This window comes from Erythrolamprus reginae, chromosome 2, assembly GCF_031021105.1.
Source record: "Erythrolamprus reginae isolate rEryReg1 chromosome 2, rEryReg1.hap1, whole genome shotgun sequence".
NCBI lineage: Eukaryota > Metazoa > Chordata > Lepidosauria > Squamata > Dipsadidae > Erythrolamprus > Erythrolamprus reginae.
This window is the reverse complement of record NC_091951.1, coordinates 43,446,601-43,469,580: the sequence shown is the minus strand read 5'-3', so window position 1 is coordinate 43,469,580 and position 22,980 is coordinate 43,446,601. Positions and strand designations below refer to the sequence as shown.

At 44.8% G+C, this 22,980-nt stretch overlaps 1 protein-coding gene across 1 annotated transcript in view; it reads right to left on the bottom strand.

Annotated features, from left to right (window-relative positions):
* The window catches only part of PLXNB1 (plexin B1), a 160,377-nt gene that overhangs the window by 37,504 nt on the left and 99,893 nt on the right, over positions 1-22,980 (bottom strand). The window contains exons 17-25 of the mRNA XM_070738026.1: positions 19,344-19,520; positions 16,885-17,053; positions 13,113-13,355; positions 10,951-11,127; positions 7,631-7,779; positions 7,400-7,500; positions 4,243-4,460; positions 2,466-2,644; positions 493-559 (exon numbers count right to left, since the gene is read on the bottom strand). Coding sequence (XP_070594127.1) covers positions 493-559; positions 2,466-2,644; positions 4,243-4,460; positions 7,400-7,500; positions 7,631-7,779; positions 10,951-11,127; positions 13,113-13,355; positions 16,885-17,053; positions 19,344-19,520 — 1,480 coding nt within the window. The remainder of the gene's footprint in view (positions 1-492; positions 560-2,465; positions 2,645-4,242; positions 4,461-7,399; positions 7,501-7,630; positions 7,780-10,950; positions 11,128-13,112; positions 13,356-16,884; positions 17,054-19,343; positions 19,521-22,980) is intronic.

The following is a 22,980-nucleotide window of genomic DNA, read 5'->3' as shown; positions in this document are numbered from 1 at the left end:
TCTTAGAAAAGGCATCGCCTGGGTCTGAAAACCAGGAAAGATTCAGAAGGACATTCGACATTCAATGCATAAGATAAGCAGATATCTTTCAGTCAGCAGCTGGCCGGCTTGCAAGAGTATTAAAAATATCTGGGCTCAGCCTAAGCACCAGCGTGCCAAAAACAGACACGGTATAGATTCCTATTTGACTGCTCCCAGTATGTCATCGTGTCACTAATTTTTTAAAAAACAACTTGGCTAAAATGTCTTGTTCCTGATCCAGGGCCAGCTCAGATTCTTATCCATCTGCTTTAGCAATATTTAATGCACAAGAGGACACTCGCGGATGTCTCGCTAAGCCTTCTGTACTCCTCCATCAAGGCCCTAACAGCTGAGAATGAAGCGGTCCTTGGCATTAGAGAGGAGAGGTTCATGCGGCTACCTGGCTGAGAAGTACATGATATATAGGTTGACTTGACCTTCCACGTAAGATGGAATTGATAAATGTCTCACCCTGACAAATGCGTAGAGGCAGATGGACATCCAGTTGGTCAGCAGCTTCTCAACCACCGTTTCTGTCCTGAAAGAGAAGTTGAAGTCGCTTTGGCCCCTACGGTACGTCAATCTTCAATGCTAACAATCCTCCCAATTGGTTTAAAAGAATCCAAAATGAAGAGTATTAAAAAATTGCAACCTAACATTGACAAGGGAGGCAATATAAAGCCCAACATGGCATCGGACCAGAATATCTCCAGGACCGCCTTCTGCCGCACGAATCCCAGCGACCGGTTAGGTCCCACAGAGTTGGCCTTCTCCGGGTCCTGTCGACTAAGCAATGTCGTTTGGCGGGACCCAGGAGAAGAGCCTTCTCTGTGGCGGCCCCGACCCTCTGGAACCAGCTCCCCCCAGATATCAGAGTTGCCCCCACCCTCCTTGTCTTTCGCAAGCTCCTTAAAACCCACGTCTGTCGTCAGGCATGGGGGAATTGAAATTTCACTTCCCCCTAGGCTTATAGAATTTATACATGGTATGCTTGTATGTATGAGTGGTTCTTTAAATTGGGGTTTTTTAGATTATTTTTAATATTAGATTTGTTTACATTGTCTTTTTATTGTTGTTAGCCGCCCCGAGTGTTCGGAGAGGGGCGGCATACAAATCTAATAAATAAAAATAATAAATAAATAAATAAAATTCGGTTCTCTTAAAAAAACATAGAAACATAGAAGACTGACGGCAGAAAAAGACCTCATGGTCCATCTAGTCTGCCCTTATACTATTTCCTGTATTTTATCTTAGGATGGATATATGTTTATCCCAGGCATGTTTAAATTCAGTTACTGTGGATTTACCAACCACGTCTGCTGGAAGTTTGTTCCAAGGATCTACTACTCTTTCAGTAAAATAATATTTTCTCATGTTGCCTTTGATCTTTCCTCCAACTAACTTCAGATTGTGCCCCCTTGTTCTTGTGTTCACTTTCCTATTAAAAACACTTCCCTCCTGAACCCTATTTAACCCTTTAACATATTCAAATGTTTCGATCATGTCCCCCCTTTTCCTTCTGTCCTCCAGACTATACAGATTGAGTTCATTAAATCTTTCCTGATACGTTTTATACTTAAGACCTTCCACCATTCTTGTAGTCCCTCTCGAACATCATGCAGAGAATACCTGCCTAAATTTCTTGTGAAATAGACGCTGTCAGTTTCTTTTGGAAGGGATTCTACTGGAAGTCCCCCACTGAAAAGACCTTTACTGACTCATGGGATTAATTTTTTTTTACTGCCGGTTCTGTGGGTGTGGCTTGGTGGGCGTAGCAGGGGAAGGATACTGCAAAATCCCCATTTCCTCCCATTCAGCTGGGACTTGTGAAGCAGACAATAGATGGAGATGGGGCCAGTCAGAGGTGGTATTTACCGATTCTCTGAACTACTCAAAATTTCTGCCACTGGTTCTCCGGAACTGGTCAGAACTTGCTGAATCCAACCTCTGCTTTACTCCATTCTCATATCAAGAAGCGATATGCCATTGTTTCTTAGTGGGCCATTGCGCTAGCTGGCAAATTGTGTTAAGGGGCACAATCTGAGGTTAGTTGGGGGAAAGATCAAAAGCAACGTGAAAAAATATGATTTTACTGAAAGAGTAGTAGATGCTTGGAACAAACTTCCAGCAGACGTGGTTGGTAAATCCACAGTAACTGAATCTAAACATGCCTGGGATAAACATATATCCATACAGGAAATAGTATAAGGGCAGACTAGATGGACCATGAAGTCTTTGTCTGCCATCAATCTTCTGTTTCTAAATAGTGAGAATGGAGTATTGCCTTCTTGGCCACAACTAAGCTTTTTTAGTTAAGTCTCCACTGAAAACTCAATACTGGACTGAGTATTTTTGTTCTGATTTAGTTCTGATGGGTTTTGGTACAGTAAGTAATTCAGACCAGATTTATTCGGGGACCTTGACCTTCTGACCTTGACCCTCACCTTCTCAGCATCAGCTTTGGGTTCTTGGCCACGTATTGCTCTACCAAGTCATTCAAGAGAGTCTTGAGGATATCTGTGAAGTACTCAAGTTTCCCATGCAAGGAGACCGTGAGAAGTGATGCGACATAAGCCCGGTCCCGTGGAGAAAAAGTGCGCTGGATTTCCAAGGTGTGGATAAACTAGACAAAAGAAAGACGATCTAAGATGGCGTTGCAATTAGACAATTGTTTCCGGGAGGAGGAGGGGCAGAATAGGCATTTTTAATTGATTGGTAGTCCATAAAAAGTTAAGACAAGCAAAAAAAAAAAAAAGTAAGAATAAATAAAGCAAAAAAAATGTTTGCTTTATTTGTTTATTGGATTTATATTATATTTATATTATTCTTGGATTTTGTTCTGCCTTGCTGGCTGGCCACCCAAACAAGGCAATTATACAAATATGCACACACAGAAGCTTACAAAAGGCAAAAGGTTTCGTTATGTACAAAATAGTCTGAAAGCCTCAGCAACTGAAAAGGAATGCTGGTTTATGAGTCCAAGGGTCAAGGTTAACGACTCAAGCCGGCAACAAAAGTCTCTCTGGCTTACATCAGCCAATTACTCACTTTTAATGTCAGAATTCCAAAACTGCCCAAAAGAAAAACCAAACCACAAAGCGTCAAAGTCTCTGTTCCTTTCAAATCTGAATGATAAATTCCCACACCGCCTTCTGCAAGCCCTTCCCCTTTTAACCCTGCTGTAGCATCCTTGGGTACTGACAGCTGTGACTTAGAATCTCCATCTGTGTCTGCACAGCTGTTCCTGGTGTCCCAGCATTCTATGGACCCTGACATTTAGAATGGGATCATCCATCACTAGTGATGGGCAAACCCAGAGGTGTTCAGGTTTGGCCGAATTTTGCGTAAAGTTCGTCCGGACTTGCCGAACCTGAACGGTTTATTTTTACATGAAAGGACCGCCCTTTGCTTGCAGTGCTGCTGCGGCATCCTTTTTCGTAAAAATAACAATGTTTATTATTACGTGAAGACCTCCCTTTGAAGGAGCTGGAGAATCCCTCCCACAAAGAGATTCCAGGGGCGGAGCTTTGATGTCACCGGCAGGTTGCTAAGGACACCAAGGTGATCACTTCCTGGATTCTATGCCGGTGACGTCAAAGCTCCAAACGCCGAACGCAACCACGAACTTTTCCCGAAGTTTCAAAAAATTTCGGGTTCGTGTTCGGCATACCAAACACCGCAAAATTTGGTACGGACCCGAATTGTGTGGATTCGGTTCGCCCTCACTATCCATCACTGGTCTGACTCAGAGGAGGCTCTGACTGGAGATCCTAAACGCTCAGCAGGTCTCTCTGCCTCACCTTCCACATCAACCTTTCCATCCCCTTCACTGTCTGACTCTTCGGTAAGCCAAACACATCTTTTTTGATCTGACGGACCCTGCTCCTCTGAGTCAAAATTAGTGGCCAGAGGAGCTGGCTGTGAGCCAACCACAACAGATTTACATTATATTCTTACTAAGTCTTTATAGAGTGATATTAGTACCTCACTTGATTTTGGTTGTATCCCTGTTAATGAAATTTAGGATTGCACTGGCTTTTAGTAGTTTAGTATGTTATTTGAATGCAATCCGTAGGGCTTAAAACAAGCCTGGGAATTATTATGGAAACCCACCCATAGCATACTGAATGCAACATTTTAGCTTATTCATTACGGCCTGGATCCTGGCATCGTAGAACTGTTGTGTGGTTAATTTGATTTGATTCTTTGCTTAAAACGTACCTTGGTGAGAAAGAGCTTGCTGTTGAGGAGATTGGAGAGCTGTACCAGGCCTTGTTCCACCGTCTGCCTCCGAGATTCAGGCACATCGAGGTCCCTTTGCAGTGGTGACTCCCGGTGGCCTGGAAAGAAGATCCGTTCTGCATAGGATTTGTAGTCCAGGAAAGGAATCCCGGTGCCAACCAAGTCACTGGTGAGATCCATCATTTCAGTCATGAGGTCTAGAAAGAGAGGGAATCACACAAGAAGTGGAAGTGGCCTGACAAGAGAGGGTATGTGTGTGTCATAAATGTAGAAAAACAATGTTTCTGCCTTGTATCAGGGACTGAGTGAACATACCATCTTCATCTATCAGATGCACTCAGTGCATTTAAACCAAAATGCACCATCTCTCGGCTGTGGCGAGGAGGGCGTTTGCCCAGGTTCGCCTGGTGCACCAGTTGCGGCCCTACTTGGACAGGGGGTCATTGCTCACAGTCGCTCATGCCCTTATCACCTCGAGGTTCGACTACTGCAACGCTCTCAACATGGGGCTACCTTTGAAAAGTGTTCGGAAACTTCAGATCATGCAGAATGAGGCCACGAGAGCTATCGTGGGGCTTCCTAGATTCACCCACGTTTCCACAACACTCTGTGGCCTGCACTGGCTGCCGATCAGTTTCCGGTCACAATTCAAAGTGTTGGTAATGACCTTTAAAGCCCTACATGGCATTGGACGAGAATACCTCCGGAACCGCCTTCTACCGCACGAATCCCAGCGGCCGATAAGGTCACACAGAGTTGGCCTTCTCCAGGTCCCGTCGACCAAACAATGTCATTTGGCAGGCCCCAGGGGAAGAGCCTTCTCTGTGGCGGCCCCGGCCCTCTGGAACCAACTCCCCCCGGAGATTAGAACGGCCCCCACCCTCCTTGTCTTTCGCAAGTTACTTAAGACCCACCTTTGTCGCCAGCCATGGGGAAACTAAGACATCTCCCCCAGGTTTATTATATTTCACGTTTGGTGTGTATGTGCTGTATGGTTTTTAATTGGTGGGGTTGTTGTGAGTCGCCCCGAGTCTTCAGAGAGGGGCGGTATACAAATAAAATAAAATAAAATAAATAAATAAATAAATAAATAAATAAAATGCCATAGCCAACTTGCTGCAGCCATCTCACTACAATTTTGTCACCACCAATTCACCGTGGGAGAACTCGGTGCAGGATAACTCAATGCTATTATCCACCACTCTTTTTCCAACATTATTTTCATTGACAAAAATGGAAATAACGCAGAAGGAATAGCGAGCGGTGGATAACATTTATCACACTGAATTATCCCATGTGGATTGTTCCACAGCGGGTTGGGCGAGAGGGCTGTGCCTAGTTTGCCGTGGCAAGATGTCCTTGGTGAGCTGGCCACAGTAAGTTGTCTTACTGTCCTCATTTAAACAATGCATTAAAGGCCAGGAACTCCAGTAGGATCTATGTGCTGTACTTAGGAACATTTTCTTGAGAACCCCTTCGTAAACCCGAGTTTTCGGAGAGGGGCGGCATACAAATCCAAATAATAAATAAATAATAAATAAATAAACCACAAGATACCTATATTGTATAATTATTTCTAAATTTCGAAGGGCACTAACTCTATCATGTTGCAATGTTCTTCCACAGCAGTCCTGGAGGGCCGATGTAAAAAAATCCTTTATGGACGAGGGGCCACTGAAACTATAGTTCATATGCTGTTATATTGTTCCCTCATTCACGGACTTTATAACTCCTTACCTGGTAAAATATTTGGGAAATTGTTATTATATATGCACTGCTCAAAAAAAATAAAGGGAACACTCAAATAACACATCCTAGACTTGAATGAATGAAATATTATCATTAAATACTTTGTTCTGTACAAAGTTGAGTGTGCACAACAGCATGTGAAATTTGATTGTCAGTCAGTGTTGCTTCTTAAGTGGACAGTCTGATTTCACAGAAGTTTGATTTACTTAGAGTTATATTGTGTTGTTTAAGGGCTCCCTTTATTTTTTTGACAAGGGTATAGATACTGTAGCTGTTGCTATCAGTTAAGGATGAGACCATTTCTTTTTAATGAAGTGAAATTATATTTTCATGTCTGTAAAATGAGGCAGATTTTGGTCACTCATCAGCGATCTCACCACTAACTCTAATGTAATACTGTACAGTAATACCTCGTCTTATGAACTTAATTGGTTCCGGAAAGTGGTTCATAAGGCAAAAAGTTCGTAAGACGAAACAATGTTTCCCATAGGAAACAATGTAAAAGCGATTAATGTGTGCAAGGGGGGAAAAAAACGCAAAATGGCGCTCCGCTGGCCGCCGCCGCCCAGCTGTCACCTTTTAAAACAGCCGGGGGGCTTCTCGGCATTCTCCCGAATGCTGAACCCGGAAGTCCGGCAAAAGTTCGGGTTTGGGTTCCGGAGGCCGCCGAGAAGCGCCTGGCTGTTTCAGAAGGTTACAGCCGGGCGGCGGCGCCCAGCAGAGCACCGTTTTTGCAATTGGCAACGGCATTTTCGTCCGATCTGGAGGCTGAAACAGAGGTGGGGAATCCCAATAGGGAATTCCATGGGCGGAGCTTTGACATCATGAAGACGTCCTTCCTGGTCGGCCGAAACGTGGCCTCCAGGAAGGACATCTTTGTGACGTCAAAGCTCCGCCCATGGAATTCCCTATTGGGATTCCCCACCTCCGTTTCAGCCTCCAGATCGGCCGAAAACGCCGCTGCTGATTGGAAAAACGGCGCTCCGCCGGGCGGCACCGCCCAGCTGTAACCCTCTGAAATAGCCGGGTGCTTCTCAGCGGCCTACGGAACCCAAACCCGAACCTTTGCCGAACCTCCGGGTTCGGCATTCGGGAGAACGCCGAGAAGCCCCCCGGCTGTTTTAAAAAGTGACAGCCGGGCGGTGGCGCCAAGCGGAGCGCCATTTTGCGATCTGCATTGGGTTCGTAAGCCGGAAAAAGTTCGTAACAAGAGGCAAAAAATTTCCGAACCCCGGGTTTGTATCTTGAGATGTTTGTATCATGAGGGGTTCATATCACAAGGTACCACGGTATTAACTTTTGTTTTGTTCTGGTTTTTTTTAATTATTATTTTTAATTTTTAATTCTGATCCATGACTGTAAGAAAGGATAGAATCAGAAGTAGTACCAGTAAATTCTTTTTTGCACCGGTCCCGAACACTTGTTTCCAGATTTTCCAGCTGGATTTGAACTTTTTTGTAATCCCTCAGGGCTTGTTTGCTCTTTCGCCTATAATGGGGGAAAAAAATAAAATAAAACCACGCTGGTCCCTTTCTTCCCAAATCTTACATCTCCCCTTCATTGGATAATGGAGATGTAGTTCTCGACTTAGGAGCACAATTGACCGTCTTCTTCTCACCTGTAGATGAAGACGATGATGAGCACAATTAAAGCCACAAAAGAGGTCCCCACTCCCAAGCCAACCTGGGCCTCCAGGGGGAAAGTGAGCTGACTCTCTGTGTCGTATTGCACGCGGCCAAGCCAGAAGTTCTTGTTCCCCATTTGAACCTGTGGGAGGACAAACATATAAATACACCGGCCTGGGAGATACAGTACGTGTTGCATCACCTTGGACAAACGTAACATTTCTGTCGGGCATAAAACTAAGAATGGCATGTGTCAGTTCCTCCACGCTGCGTTCTTTTCATGCCTATAGACTGAATCTTGCCCAGACTGAGCATCCTACTGTCTGCGTCTACAATATATTTTATTTATTTATTTTGTCCAATACAAAGTGAAAGTTAAGGAGAATAAAAACGTGTAGTAGTAAATATCAGGGAAGGGATAGAAGAAGAGATATGAGAATAGAATACATCAATGAAGAGTAGAGGAACGATATATGGATGGGAGAAAAGATATTTATTTATTTATTTATTAATCAGATTTGTATGCCGCCCCTCTCCGCAGACTCGGGGCGGCTCACAGCAATAATAGTATAATGTAAACAAATCTAATATTTAAGTTTAAGTTAATTTAAAACCCCAATTTAAAAACCAATCATACATACTAGCATACCATGCATAAATTTTATAAGCCTAGGGGGAGGGAAAAGTATCAATTCCCCCATGCCTGACGACAGAGGTGGGTTTTAAGGAGCTTACGAAAGGCTAGGAGGGTGGGGGCCACTCTGATATCCGGGGGGAGTTGGTTCCAAAGGGTCGGGGCCGCCACAGAGAAGGCTCTTCCTCTGGGTCCCGCCAAACGACATTGTTTAGTTGACGGGACCCGGAGAAGGCCAACTCTGTGGGACCTAACTGGTCGCTGGGATTCGTGCGGCAGAAGGCGGTCCCGGAGATATTCTGGTCCAGTGCCATGAAGGGCTTTATAGGTCATAACCAACACTTTGAATTGTGAGCGGAAACTGATCGGCAACCAATGCAGACTGCGGAGTGTTGGTGTGACATGGGCGTATTTTGGAAAGCCCATGATAGCTCTCGCAGCTGCATTCTGCACGATCTGAAGTTTGCGAACACTTTTCAAAGGTAGCCCCATGTAGAGAGCATTACAGTAGTCGAGCCTCGAGGTGATGAGGGCATGAGTGACTGTGAGCAGTGACTCCCGGTCCAAATAGGGCTGCAACTGGTGCACCAGGCGAACCTGGGCAAACGCCCCCCTCGCCACAGCTGAAAGATGTTTTTCTAATGTGAGCTGTGGATCGAGGAGGATGCCCAAGTTGCGGACCCTCTCTGAGGGGGTTAGTGATCCCCCCCCCCAGGGTAATGGACGGACAGATGGAATTGTCCTTGGGAGGCAAAACACACAACCACTCCGTCTTATCTGGGTTGAGTTTGAGTCTGTTGACACCCATCCAGAACCCAACAGCCTCCAGGCACCGGCACATCACTTCCATATATAAAATATAGGAGAGACAATTGGACAGGGGACAGAAGGCACACTAGTGCACTTATGCTTGCCCCTTACTGACCTCTAAGGAATCTGGAGAAGTCAACCGTGGATAGTCTAAGGGAAAAATGTTGCGGGTTGGGGGGTTGACACCACGGAGTCTGGTAATGAGTTCCACGCTTCAACAGCTCGATTGCTAAAGTCATATTTTTTACAGTCAAGTTTGAAGCGGTTGATATTAAGTTTGAACCTGTTGCGTGCTCTTGTATTATTGCGGTTGAAGCTGACGTAGTTGTTGACAGGCAGGCCGTTGCAGCATATGATCTTGTGGGCAATACTTAGATCATGTTTAAGGCGTCGTAGTTCTAAGCTTTCTAGACCCAGGATTGTAAGTCTAGTTTCGTAGGGTATTCTGTTTCGAGTGGTGGAGTGAAGGGCTCTTCTGGTGAAGTACTCCTTGAGCTATTAGAGAGGGGCTTGTCTTCATCCTACTTTCTCTCATAATATCTGGGCTGCGTTACTTCTCTGGAATACACCCTTCCTTCCTTCCTAGTGATCCACCTCCTCCCTACATCCCACCACAATTTCTCAAGCAACACACCTAACCACCAGCCCCATTTTTCACTCTTTTTGGCATTATTTTTATTACAGTTTGTTGCAAAAATCAAAACCAGATTATTTCAGTTGGATCCATAAACTTCTTTATAAACATAGGAACAGATGAATTTACAATACCATTAGCAGAGTTCTTTCTTCAAGTAAACACAAGCAGGAGAGTAAGTTTCATTTCAGCAGAGAGTACAGAGAGGAGGAGTACAGAGTGGAGACTGGAGCCACACCCACCCTTAAGCTTAAGTTTTGATTCTCTGCACAGATTCAGAGGTGGTTAGCTCCCATTGGCTGACTTAGTTGCTATGCCTGTTCATTGGCTGGCCTTGTTAACATGGCTCTCCCTGTCAGGAATATTCTAACAATTTTCTGAATGTTCATTTTATTGACAAGGATTTGAGATTCTTTATCTAATAGACCAGGTAGGGGTGACCTGCAACCCAGGAAGCCCTCAACAGCCAGTAATGCAGCCTCACAAGATTGTAAACTTGGATTTTATTTTATTTTATTTGTTTGTTTGTTCGATTGATTTTTATACTGCTCCTCTCCGAGGACTTGGGGTGGCCCACAACATAACCAAAAAACCCCCAGTATACAATATCAATATTTAAAATCCAATTATTATGACTAACTACTCTAAAAACACTGGAACATTTTAGCAATATTTATATATTTATAATATTTATATATTTATATACATCAACTATATTAAATATTTTAGATGCAGCCCAAGACAATTCTTCCTCACTGAATGCAGCCCAGGGAAGCCAAAATATTGGACACCCATTCAAGACATCCTCAAAGCTGCTGATGGAGAAGGAAGAAACCAATGACCAAAAACTTTCATTTCTCCCCGTCCCAGCTTGGAATGGGTTATATATATCATTGCCATTTTTAAAGCAAAACGTCAGTTTCCTAAACCAAGTTTCTCATTCTGGATTGAATTTAATTCTCAATATCCCTAGACCAGTGTTTCTCAACCTTGATCCATTTTAAGAGCGATGAACTATAACTCCCAGAATTGTGGGAGTTGAAGTCCTTCCACCTGAAAGTAGCCGAGGTTGAAAACCACTGCCCTAGACCCCAAACTTGGCCACTTTAAGACTTTTGGACTTCAACTCCCAGAATTCTCCAGCCAGCTATGCTAGATGGAGAATTCTGGGAGTTGAAGTCCAAAAGTCTTAAAGTGGCCAAGTTTGAAGACCTCTGCTCTAGACTATTTCTTACCGTAAATTCTGGCAGTGAGTCGATGCCTTCCCGTTTAGCCCGGTGTTGAGGGGCCGGTTGTTCAGTAGGAGGCTCACAATACAGGTGGTTCTTCGTTAGGGTCTTGACTGAGCAGACCCCAACTCCAATCATGGCTTTTACTTCATCTTTAGAAATGGCCAGATCCAGGTTTTCTCCCTGGAGGAAGAGAGAGAAGGACACTCTTGTGAAAAGTTACTCCACAGTGGAGATCCACAGTTATCCAGGTCATGCCTGTCCCAAAGGTGCTTTTTTCAAAAGGCAAGCGGGCTATATTTTTTCCTCGAAGACACTTCGGTTCTCATCCAAGTAGCTTCTTCAAATTCTGGCTGAATGGTGGAGGATGGAAGGATTTAAAGAACTGGAGAAGCTTCTTGGATGAGAAGTGCAATGTCTTTAAAAGAAAAAAAAAAGGTCGGCTGCCTTTTGAAAAAGCTCCTTTGGTTACTCTACACCAGAGGTGTCAAACTTGATTTCATTGAGGGCCACATCAAGATTGTGTTAAACTCTGAAGAACTGGGTTCCTACTGGTGGGCACTGGTGCAGTAATCCGGTAGCGGGCGGCTGATTGTGCGATTTGTGCGCAACAACTCAGGTGCTGTCTTTGCCGGTCTGTGCACAGCACTATTCTTTTGTGCAATTTCTGGGAGATTTTTTTTTTTTTGCATGGAAGAAAAATAGTGCATGGGGATGTGCGCACACACGAAACATTGTGATGCAGGCGCAGCGCACCAGTATGGAAATAAGAGAATCTGCTGCTGGTAGGACCTCAGGGGGCCAGGGTGGGTGTGGCCAAGGTGGGTCTGGCCAGCTTGACGTCACTCCTGTCGGAGGTAGCTGGCGGCCCAAGTGCCTTGCAAGCAAAAACGGGCTCCCAACCTCCATTTTTGGCTGTCTCGGTGTCCTGCATGCAACCCTCTGCCAGTGAAAATGGGTTTTCATTGGCAGAAGGTTGCAGGAAGCCGTGGCAAACCAAAAACAGGGCTTGGGAGCCTGTTTTTGCTGGCAGGAGCATTGCGGGCCAGTCCTTCGCTGCTTCCAGGGTGGCCCTGCGGGTCAGATCCAAGTACCCCGTGCCCTTGAGTTTGACACCCCTGCTCTACACCAACACCAAACAGCTCATCAACTCTTTGAAGAAATTTCAGATTACAGTGATACCTTGTCTTACAAACTTAATTGGTTCCAGGACGAGGGTCATAATGTGAAAAGTTCGTAAGACGAAACAATGTTTCCCATAGGAATCAGTGGAAAAGCGATTAATGCGTGCAAGCCCAAAATTCACCCCTTTTGCCAGCCGAAGCAGCCGTTTTTGCGCTGGTGGGATTCCCCTGAGGCTCCTCTCCATGGGAAACCCCACCTCCGGACTTCCGCATTTTTGCGATGCTGCAGGAGAATCCCAGCAGGGGAATCCCACCAGCGTGAAAATGGGTGCTTCGGCTGGCAATGGAAGTCCGGAGGTGGGGTTTCCCAGCAAGGGAAACCTCAGGGAAATCACAGCATCGATTTTGCTGAGGCTTCCCTCACTGGGAAACCCCACCTCTGGACTTCCGCATTTTTGCGATGCTGCAGGAGAATCCCAGCAGGGGAATCCCACCAGCGTGAAAATGGGTGCTTCGGCTGGCAATGGAAGTCCGGAGGTGGGGTTTCCCAGCAAGGGAAACCTCAGGGAAATCACAGCATCGATTTTGCTGAGGCTTCCCTCACTGGGAAACCCCACCTCCGGACTTCCGCATTTTTGCGATGCTGCAGGAGAATCCCAGCAGGGGAATCCCACCAGCGTGAAAATGGGTGCTTCGGCTGGCAATGGAAGTCCGGAGGTGGGGTTTCCCAGCAAGGGAAACCTCAGGGAAATCACAGCATCGATTTTGCTGAGGCTTCCCTCACTGGGAAACCCCACCTCTGGACTTCCGCTGCCAGCCGAAGCACCCATTTTCACACTGGTGGGATTCCCCTGCTGGAATTCCCCTGCAGCATCGCAAAATCCGGAGGTGGGGTTTCCCATGGAGGGGAGCCTCAGGGGAATCCCACCAGCGCGAAAATAGGTACTTGGTGCACAAGACAACAACAACAACAATCATCATCAGTCAATAACCAAAGAAGAGACACTCATTCTCCACTTATGGAGAACAAGTTGTTCCGTTTACCTCCACGGAGATGATGCTGCCAGGCTTGTGACGGTAGGGTTTGGTGGTGTTGTCTGTATTGAGGGGCTTCAGGAAAGGGTCAACTTCATAAGAAAAGCCAGTGGGATGAAAGGCATTGAAGTCAAAGCTGAGATTATCCAGGACAAACTCCAGTTTGACTTGAACGGGGTGGGACAACGTCTTAATTGCGGGCGTCTTGCAAAGTATGAGGTTGGAGGAGTTGACTTGACACGGCTCTTCAAACTAGGATCAGAAATGAAGGGAGATTAATGACTGCCATTCTTCCAAAGCTACTCTGTTTTCAAGAAATTTCTATTTCCAATAAATTTCTCAAGTGGCTCTCCATGTCTCTTTTCCAAGGCCCATTCTTATACCCAAGTTATGATAGCACAGTAGACTGAGATAGAGTTTAGAATTTAGGACCTGGATCAGGTGGTATAATTGGGTTAATAAAAAAATTATTTAAAAGCTTAAATAGCTATAATTATAATTAATAATAATAATTTATTAGATTTGTATGCCGCCCCTCTCCGAAATGTCAGAGCGGCTCACAACAGTAATACAAAATACAAATCCAATATTAAAATAATACAGGAAAATCTCTCAAAATTTGAAAGTATACAAGAAAAAAAAAGCAATCTTGTTATTCCTTTCGTTTACTAGATAGACAAAATAAAATTGTTGTCTAGCAATTAACTTTGGACAATTTATGATTTAGGTGATATGATTGAAATTAATAAAGATTAAAATTTAGGTAATAATGATATAACATAGCAATGTAAAACTAGTAGGCTGATTTAAAAAAAAGCTGTAGCAATAATGTCAACAGGTAGGTTGGCAAATGTGTAAATTGTTGAGTGTTTAAGACTTGATATATAACTGTAATTATGAACGATGATATCTGTATAAGTTGTGTTCCGCTTTTGTGTTTGTCTTTGTTTATTTTATGGTATTTGTGTATTTTTCTTAATGTAAATAATTAATAAAGATTTCTTTAAAAAGAATTTTGGACCGAAACCTGTAAGACCCCAGTAAACCACAGAAGTTTTATTCATTAAGTGTTGTATCACATGATTCTTGACAAATCTATATTTTCTTTTATGTACACTGAGAGCATATGCACCAAAGACAAATTCCTTGTGTGTCCAATCACACTTGGCCAATAAAGAATTCTGTTCTATTCTATTCTATTCCATTCCATTCCATTCCATTCCAGTCTAGTCTATATTTTGCTTTTTGATCCAATCTATTTTACAGGGAGCTTAAGGGGGCACCATTGTCGCAGCATTTGCAGCTCTGGCTTTGCGGAGTGCTCGCTTCTCTTCTGCGATGATTGTTCTTCTGTCCTCAGATGCCTGGCAACCTATCTCGTTTCTACTTGTCTAGGGAAAAGAAACACGTCCAGGGAATTTGAGTCCACCACTTTTTTTGGTTACAGGTAGACTTCAACTTACAACCATTCATTTACTGATCATTTGAAGTCATAATGGCACCGGGGGGGGGGGGGCGGGGGGGGGGATGACCGTTTTATGACCAATTTCAGCATCCTCACGGTCACACGATTAAAATTTGGACACTTGGCGACTGGTTCATATTCATGATGGCTGCAGGGTCCTGGGATCACCTTAAGTGAAGTTTTCACAAGCGACGTCAGTGGGGAAGCCAGATTCACTTAACAACAGTGGTTATAATTTGAATATAGAGTACACCAGAGTAGAGTAGAGTAGAGTGGAGTTGGGTGGAGTGGAGAGGAAGAGAAGGGAGGGAAGAAGGTAAGGCAAGGTAAGAGAAGACAAGAGTTGAAAGGGACTTTGGAGGTCTTCTAGTCCAACCCTCTGCCTAGGTAGGAAACCCTTTACAAATAATTCACTTAACTGTAGAATAGAGTAGATAGAATGGAGTGGAGTGGAGTGGAGAGGAGAGAAAGAGAAGGGAAGGGAAGAGTTGGAAGGGACCTTGGAGATCCTCTAGTCCAGCCCCCTGCCTAGGAGGGAAATAATAATAATAATAATAATAATAATAATAATAATAATAATAATTTATTAGATTTGTATGCCGCCCCTTTCTGAAGACTCGGGGCCCTATACAACAGAAGTAATTAACTTAACTGTAGCAAGAACGGTCATAAAGTGGGAGGGCAAAATTTACAACTGTCTTGTTTAAAAACAGAAATGTTCGGCGAAAATATTCTTACTGTTTGGGAAGTTGTTTCTAACACTGAATAAGAATTTGCCTTCCTGTAATTTAAGCCCACACTTTTTATAGCCTGGCACTCTGGGTAGGTGATCTTAAGAATGCCTCCAGAATAGAACATGGCTCCTTTCCACCCATGTGTGGAAACATCCACAGAAGCCAAATGGCTCTGACGGTTGGAATAATATCCAAACTTTTGAACTGTCTTCAATCCACCTGATTCTTCCTGGATCTGAAAAGAGCAGAACTTCATAGGTGAGTTCCTCCCAGTTCCGACCAGTTCTATGGAACTGACTGCGATAGGTGCCGCCATATTATTTTTTGCTTCTGCCTATAAACTTTTTAAAAAAGTACTGTGCATGTGTAGAGGGAGGGTCATTTCCGGGAAGTCCACTGTCCATCGCAATGTCAACTGGTGGGGAAGGTAAGTAGAACCCACCCCTGCAGAACTTGGTTTATTCTCCAACTAGGACCCTTCTAGAATTAACTTGAAATGGGCTAAGAGAGATATATTTTTAATCTCACACGTCTCAGTGACCAATCAGAGCTCACAGGATTGGCCTTCTCCAGGTCCTGTCAGCCAAACAATGCCAGCTGGCAGGGCTGCGGGGAAGGGCCTTCTCTGTGATGGCTCCAGTCCTCTGGAACCAACTCCCCCTGGAGATTTGTATGGCCCCCACTCTCATGGCCTCTCGAAAGGCCTTAAAAACACAGCTTTGCCGGCAGGCCTGGGGCTGTTGAGCATTATACTCTGCTCTGGCCTGTAGCTCTGAATGACTGGTGTATGAATGTTTATATTGGGGTTTTAAACTGTATTTTTACTATCTGTATTTTTTATTGGTGTACACTGCGTTGAGTCTATCTGGAGGAGGGCTCATGCCCTCATCACCTCGAGGCTTGACTATTGTAACGCTCTCTACATGGGTCTACTTTTGAAAAGTGTTCGGAAACTTCAGGTCGTGCAGAATGCAGCAGCGAGAGCAATCATGGTCTTCTCTAAGTATGCCCATGTTACTCCAACACTCCACAGTCCGCATTGGTTGCCGATCAGTTTCCGGTCACAATTCAAAGTCTTGGTTATGACCTATAAAGCCCTTCATGGCACCGGACCAGATTATCTCAGGGACCGCCTTCTGCTGCACGAATCCCAGCGACCAGTTAGGTCCCACAGAGTGGGCCTTCTCCGGGTCCCGTCAACTAAACAATGTCGCTTGGCGGGGCCCAGGGGAAGAGCCTTCTCTGTGGGGGCCCCAGCCCTCTGGAACCAACTCCCCCCAGAGATTAGAATTGCCCCCACCCTCCTTGCCTTTTGTAAGCTTCTTAAAACCCACCTCTGCTGCCAGGCATGGGGGAACTGAGATACTCTTTACAATTCTATGCATGGTATATATGTATGTATGTATGTATGTTTGGTTTTATAATAAGGGTTTTTAACTGTTTTAATATTGGATTATTATTATATGCTGTTTTATTACTGTTGTTAGCCGCCCCGAGTCTACGGAGAGGGGCGGCATACAAATCCAATAAATAAATAAATAAAATAAATAAATAAACAAAGAAATAAACAAATCTCACTTACTTGCTGGACACTGCAGAGAGCGTTCTGTAGACATTCTGTTTCTGGAATAATCCTGCGCCGTCTTTCCAGTCCCCGACGTCGGCGCTCCAAGGGTGAAACTGTGACACGGACTTTTGGCCACTGCACGACATCTAAGTTATGTCCTCGAACTCTTATCTCTCGCCCGCCACTGAAATAATGCGTACAGTTGAACAAATATTGACGGTTGTAAGCACATGAAGTGTGGGTATTTGAAGCTTTGGAATTGTTCCATTAAGACAGGGTGGGGAAACGTGGCCCTTATTACAGGCTGTGGACTTCAACTCCCACCATTCCTGAGCCAGACACTCATTCGTAACAGCTCAGGAATTCTGGGAGTTGAAGTCCACAGGTTCTTAAGGAGCCATAGTTGCTCACCTCTGCATTTAAGTAATGAAATACAATCCCGGACAATCCCATTTGCCTCATCAGGGAAAAAAAAAACATAGAAGGACAAAAAATGGAAAGCAAAAGACAGATAAATGATTTCACTGGGACTTTCAATGGTATAGAAAGAGTAGACAGGGGAAAATACAGACTCATGTATGTAACACATTCAATTTGCCCCAGCTGTCTTCCGAGATTTTGCTCTCATTTTAATTATTATTTTATTTTGGCCTCTATATCCAGAACCACTAGCATAGTTGTCATAATGTACTAAAGATCTCCACACCGCAGGTTCAGACACACCAATAAACAGCATGGCAGAAACTTGCAGGTCATTTAATCCTTAAATGCTAAAATACCTCAGCATAAGATAGGATAAGGATCTGTGCAGGGGTGGATTCCTCCCAGTTCGCCCAAACTGGTAGCGACCCACCAGTGACATCACAATGATGTCACGGAGCCAGTTTGGTTGTTGGTGGTCCGTGGGTGCTGCCATGTTTGTTTGTTTGATTATTATTATTATTATTATTATTATCATCATCATCATCATCATCACTGAATAATAATAATAATAATAATAATAATAATAATAATAATAATAATTATTATTATTATTATTATTATTATTATTATGGAATGTTTATTATTATTTTTTCTTCTGAGCATTCACAGAAGCCAAATTTCGGGCAGTGTGCATGCGGTCGCCATCTTGGTTTTGGCTTTTTTTTTTTTCCTTTCGGGTTTTTTGGCACTGTGTATGTGCGCCCACAAGGTGCAGGAGGAAGCGAACAGGCACTGAGATAAGTTAGAAGCCATCCCTGGATCTTTTCCTCTTTAGACACCCCTGGACCAGTGATGGGCTCCTACGGGTACGGTCAGGTATGCAGAACCGGAAGAAAGATTTTGGTCAGGTATGCAGAACCGGTAGAAGGAAAAAATAAATAAAAAATCCCCCCCCCCTTTTTCCCCCCTTCTGGGCTCTGGGTATGTTTTTCCTATCACAGTAAATGAGGTTTAATGTATATAATTTTAGAAGAGCTTTGCGTGCGCGTGTTTACATGCGGTTCATATACCGTGTTTCCCCGAAAATAAGACACTGTCTTATATTAATTTTTGCTCCAAAAGTTGTGCTATGTCTTATTTTCGGGGGGTGCCTTATATTTCTCAAATAAGACAAATTCACAGGCAGAAAAGCTGACACCCCCAAAGAAAGTGTACCGTACGGTACACTGATTATGGTACGGTACCTGTCAGTATGGCACACACACACACAAACAACGGCACTTATATGGTACAGCAGTATACTCCCGCTATTGCAGCTTCCGGCCCCCAGAGGAACTACAGTCTACGCACTGTAGTGGAGACTGTAATGGCAGTGAGACAGCAGCAGACTGTGTCTGCTGTACTGGACGGTACAAAGCAATGGAAGGGGCCGGCAGGGGACACCACATTATTACGGTACCGCTATGAACAGCTTTGAATGGTACCATATGTTTTTCCACCGTACCGTATGTAAACTTGACTACGCCTTATTTTCGGGGGGTGCCTTATATTAGCAAATTCTGCAAAACCTCTGACATGCATTACTTTCGGGGTACGTCTTATTTTCGGGGAAACAGGGTAGTAGACAATGTATATTTTTGTGTCCCTGTGTGTAATATGTATGTACACCTATGGCCTATATACATAGAATTAAATAGTATATTTTGGATGTCCAGTAATAGTCATTAGATAGGGAAATTGTATCTCTTTGAGGCGAGGAGAGGCCAGGCACCCTAACCCTAACCCTTGACGTGAGTGACATGAAGTTGGCCACCTTTAAGCCAGTCACATGACCTTTAAGCCAACCCCTGGTCACATAATCATCAAGCTACTCCCACCTGGTCACATGGCTGACAAACCACACCCACAAAATAAACCACGCGCACAGTAAAAAAAAATCCAGCCCTTCACTGCCCTTGACTCCTAAAACTATCCTAGTCAATCATGAGCAGAAGGGAGAGGATTTACCAACCAAAAAGTTTCATCTCAAAATCTGCCCTATTTGCTGTTACCTCTGGAAACTCTTGGCCGGTTCTGCGTGGGTGATGTTGGGGTCAAGGGTATATTTGAAAAAGGAATGCTCCCACCTCCGTTCTTGATCGCCGTATTTGACTGTGATGGAAAACTCCGTAGACACATTACTGGCGCTTGTCTGGCATAGCAACTCATGTTCCTGCATCTCAGAATGGCTTTAGCAGAGAGGGAAAGCAAGAGAAATATATAAACTTACTCCAGAAAATATTTAGCCTACCGATAGTTCAAAAGAATAACACTTCGAAAAAGACCATTTAAAATTCACATTGTATTTGTGGCCAAAATTGGTCACTCTGTGGCCTCCTGTAAAATATCTTCCAGGAGCCACTAAAAGAAGGAGATGAGAAGACTGAATTCACAGTCTTGCCTTTTCTCCTCAACCATAAATAGAAACATAGAAACATAGAAGACTGACGGCAGAAAAAGACCTCATGGTCTATCTAGTCTGCCCTTATACTATTTCCTGTATTTTTATCTTAGGATGGATATACAGTGATCCCCCGCTCGTTGCGAGGGTTCCGTTCCAGGAGCCCCCGCAACGAGCGGGTTTTCGCGAAGTAGCGATGCGGAAGTAAAAACACCATCTGCGCATGTGCAGATGGTGTTTTTACTCCCACAGCGCTAGCGAGGAGCCGAAGATTGGGGGCGGCGCGGCTGTTTGCCGCCGGCATGGGGGGCTTCCTAGCAGCCCCCCAAACCCGGGTTGGGGGTCCGGGGGGCGCTGTCTCTCGGCGCTTTCGAGCTGAGTCCGGGAGCGAATTCGCTCCCGGACTCGGCTCGAAAGCGCCGAGAGACAGCGTGGACAGGCCCGTTCCTTGGCGCTGTCTCTCGGCGCTTTCGAGCCGAGTCCGGGAGCGAACTCGCTCCCGGACTCGGCTCGAAAGCGCCGGGAGACAGCGTGGACAGGCCCGTTCCTTGGCGCTGTCTCTCGGCGCTTTCGAGCCGAGTCCGGGAGCGAACTCGCTCCCGGACTCGGCTCGAAAGCGCCGAGAGACAGCGTGGACAGGCCCGTTCCTTGGCGCTGTCTCTCGGCGCTTTCGAGCCGAGTCCGGGAGCGAACTCGCTCCCGGACTCGGCTCGAAAGCGCCGAGAGACAGCGTGGACAGGCCCGTTCCTTGGCGCTGTCTCTCGGCGCTTTCGAGCCGAGTCCGGGAGCGAACTCGCTCCCGGACTCGGCTCGAAAGCGCCGAGAGACAGCGTGGACAGGCCCGTTCCTTGGCGCTGTCTCTCGGCGCTTTCGAGCTGAGTCCGGGAGCGAACTCGCTTCAGGACTCAGCTCGAAAGCGGCGAGAATGAACGGCGTGGGCGGGCGAAGGGCGGGCGGCAGCGAGGAGTTTGCGTGGGCGGTGGGGAAACTCCTCGCTGACGCCAGCAAGAGGGGGAAGACCCAGGAAAGCCACCCAGCAGCTGATCTCCCGGTTGCCATCTACGCATGCGTGCCCATAGAAAAAACGCACGCATGCGTAGATGGTATTTTGACTTCCGGGTTGAAAAATCGCGAAGTACCCTGTTCGCAATGGTTGGGGACGCAATAAACGGGGGATCACTGTATGTTTATCCCAGGCATGTTTAAATTCAGTTACTGTGGATTTACCAACCATGTCTGCTGGAAGTTTGTTTCAAGGAGCTACTACTTTTTAAGTAAAATAATATTTTCTCACGTTGCTTTTGATCTTTCCCCCAACTAACTTCAGATTGTGCCCCCTTGTGTTTTATTACATGCAGAAACCTTAGTTTCTAGACTTTTGTTCTTAGGAACATATAAAGGAAAACAATGATGCAAAAACCATTGTGTCATAAGAATAGAATAGAATAGAATGGAATAGAATTCTTTATTGGCCAAGTGTGATTGGACACACAAGGAATTTGTCTTTGGGGCATATGCTCTCAGTGTACAGTACATTTGTCAAGAATCATGAGGACATGGGGTACAATGATTGTCATAGGGTACAAATAATCAACAATAATTGGTATAAAGCAAATCTTCTCCATCATTCGTTTCCCATGCTCTGTCTAATGGCACACAACTCTTGTTTTCAATTTTGATAACCACTTTACTTTATTAATGTTTGAAACAATGAATAGTGTAGTCCTAATCCTATCAATTCAGAATTAATTCCTTGGATTGCATAGGATTTATTCCCAACTATGTGTAGGATTACAACCTAAAACAGATTGAACAGGCTTCGACTAATGGATTTTTCCTATCGCAAATATATTACATACATCACAACAAAACTTTTGAATATGAGCCTAGTAAGAATAACAAGGGGCTGAGCAGGATCTCTGTCAAATTTTCTTAGACGTGCAGGATAGGGATATGGGAAGAGCGATATTCAGTGCTTATCTGAATGACATCCAATCTAATTTTGCATCTTTTAAAACCAGAATATGTTTTTAAAATAAATTAATAAATAAAAATAAATACATTTTCTTAGACGTGGAGAATAGGGATCCAATCTAATTTTGCATCTTTTAAAACCAGAATATGTTTTTAAAATAAATTATGTTTTAAAAAAGCATAATGTAGGAGCATGTATTCATGAAAATAATGTAGAAAAATGCATTGGGGAAATTGTTGGCAAAATCTATACACTCGGGGCAAACATACAGTATGTGCACAAGTCAGAAAGGAATAGGAAAAGATACATGAATGGAAAAATGAGAACTCAGAAACTGAATTAATAAATTTGCAAAAATGAAGTCAAGAAACCCCAAACTTCCAGAAAGCAGGCAGATTAGAAATTTGACTGCTCCTGGTTCTTCATGTAAGAGGACAAGGATTGTAGGAAGTTAGCACCCATCCCTCTCCCAGGAATATGAGATATTTTAGGAAATATTAAAAAGGCAGAATATTTCCCCTAAAAGGGTGGCAGAAGCTCAAGCCTCTCGCACCTTTGTCACTGGGCCATTAGGGCCCGGGCTAGTCTATTCTACATAACACAGATAACTCCTTCAATCAGAGCCATAGTAGGAATTGCCCAAAGCTCTTTCATTACATCAACACCCAGCAAGGCTCAACCAAGCCTGGGACTCAGGACAGCCTACAGAGTTGTCCCTGCAATGCCCCATCGGAGTCTGACAACCAATCGAAACACAAGCTCAAATTTAAAACCCAACAGAGGGCATAAAACCCAGGCACTCCCAGCATCTCTGCCTTTTTTGTCCAGGAGCCGTGTGATCCTGTTCATCAATAAACCACCTTTCCAAGCAGTCTCCATGTTTCCAGTGTCTTTCTCCCTACTTGGAACTGAACTCAGCTATACATTTCTTCCGACAGGGTGCATGTGTTGTGGCCTGCCATGTAAAAGCAAATAATGTGTGTGACTGGGGAAACCGCAGGGAGGATGGAGGCCCTGTTTCCTCCCAGGAGATTCCTAGAGAGGCCCCACGGAGGTTTCTCCCCACCTTTTCTGCCTGTTTCCTCCCAGGAGATCCCTAGACAGGCCCCACGGAGGTTTCTCCCTGCCTTTTCCGGCCCTGTTTCCTCCCAGGAGATCCCTAGACAGGCCCCACGGAGGTTTCTCCCTGCCTTTTCCGGCCCTGTTTCCTCCCAGGAAATCCCTAGAGAGGCCCCACGAAGGTTTCTCCCCGCCTTTTCTGGCCCTGTTTCCT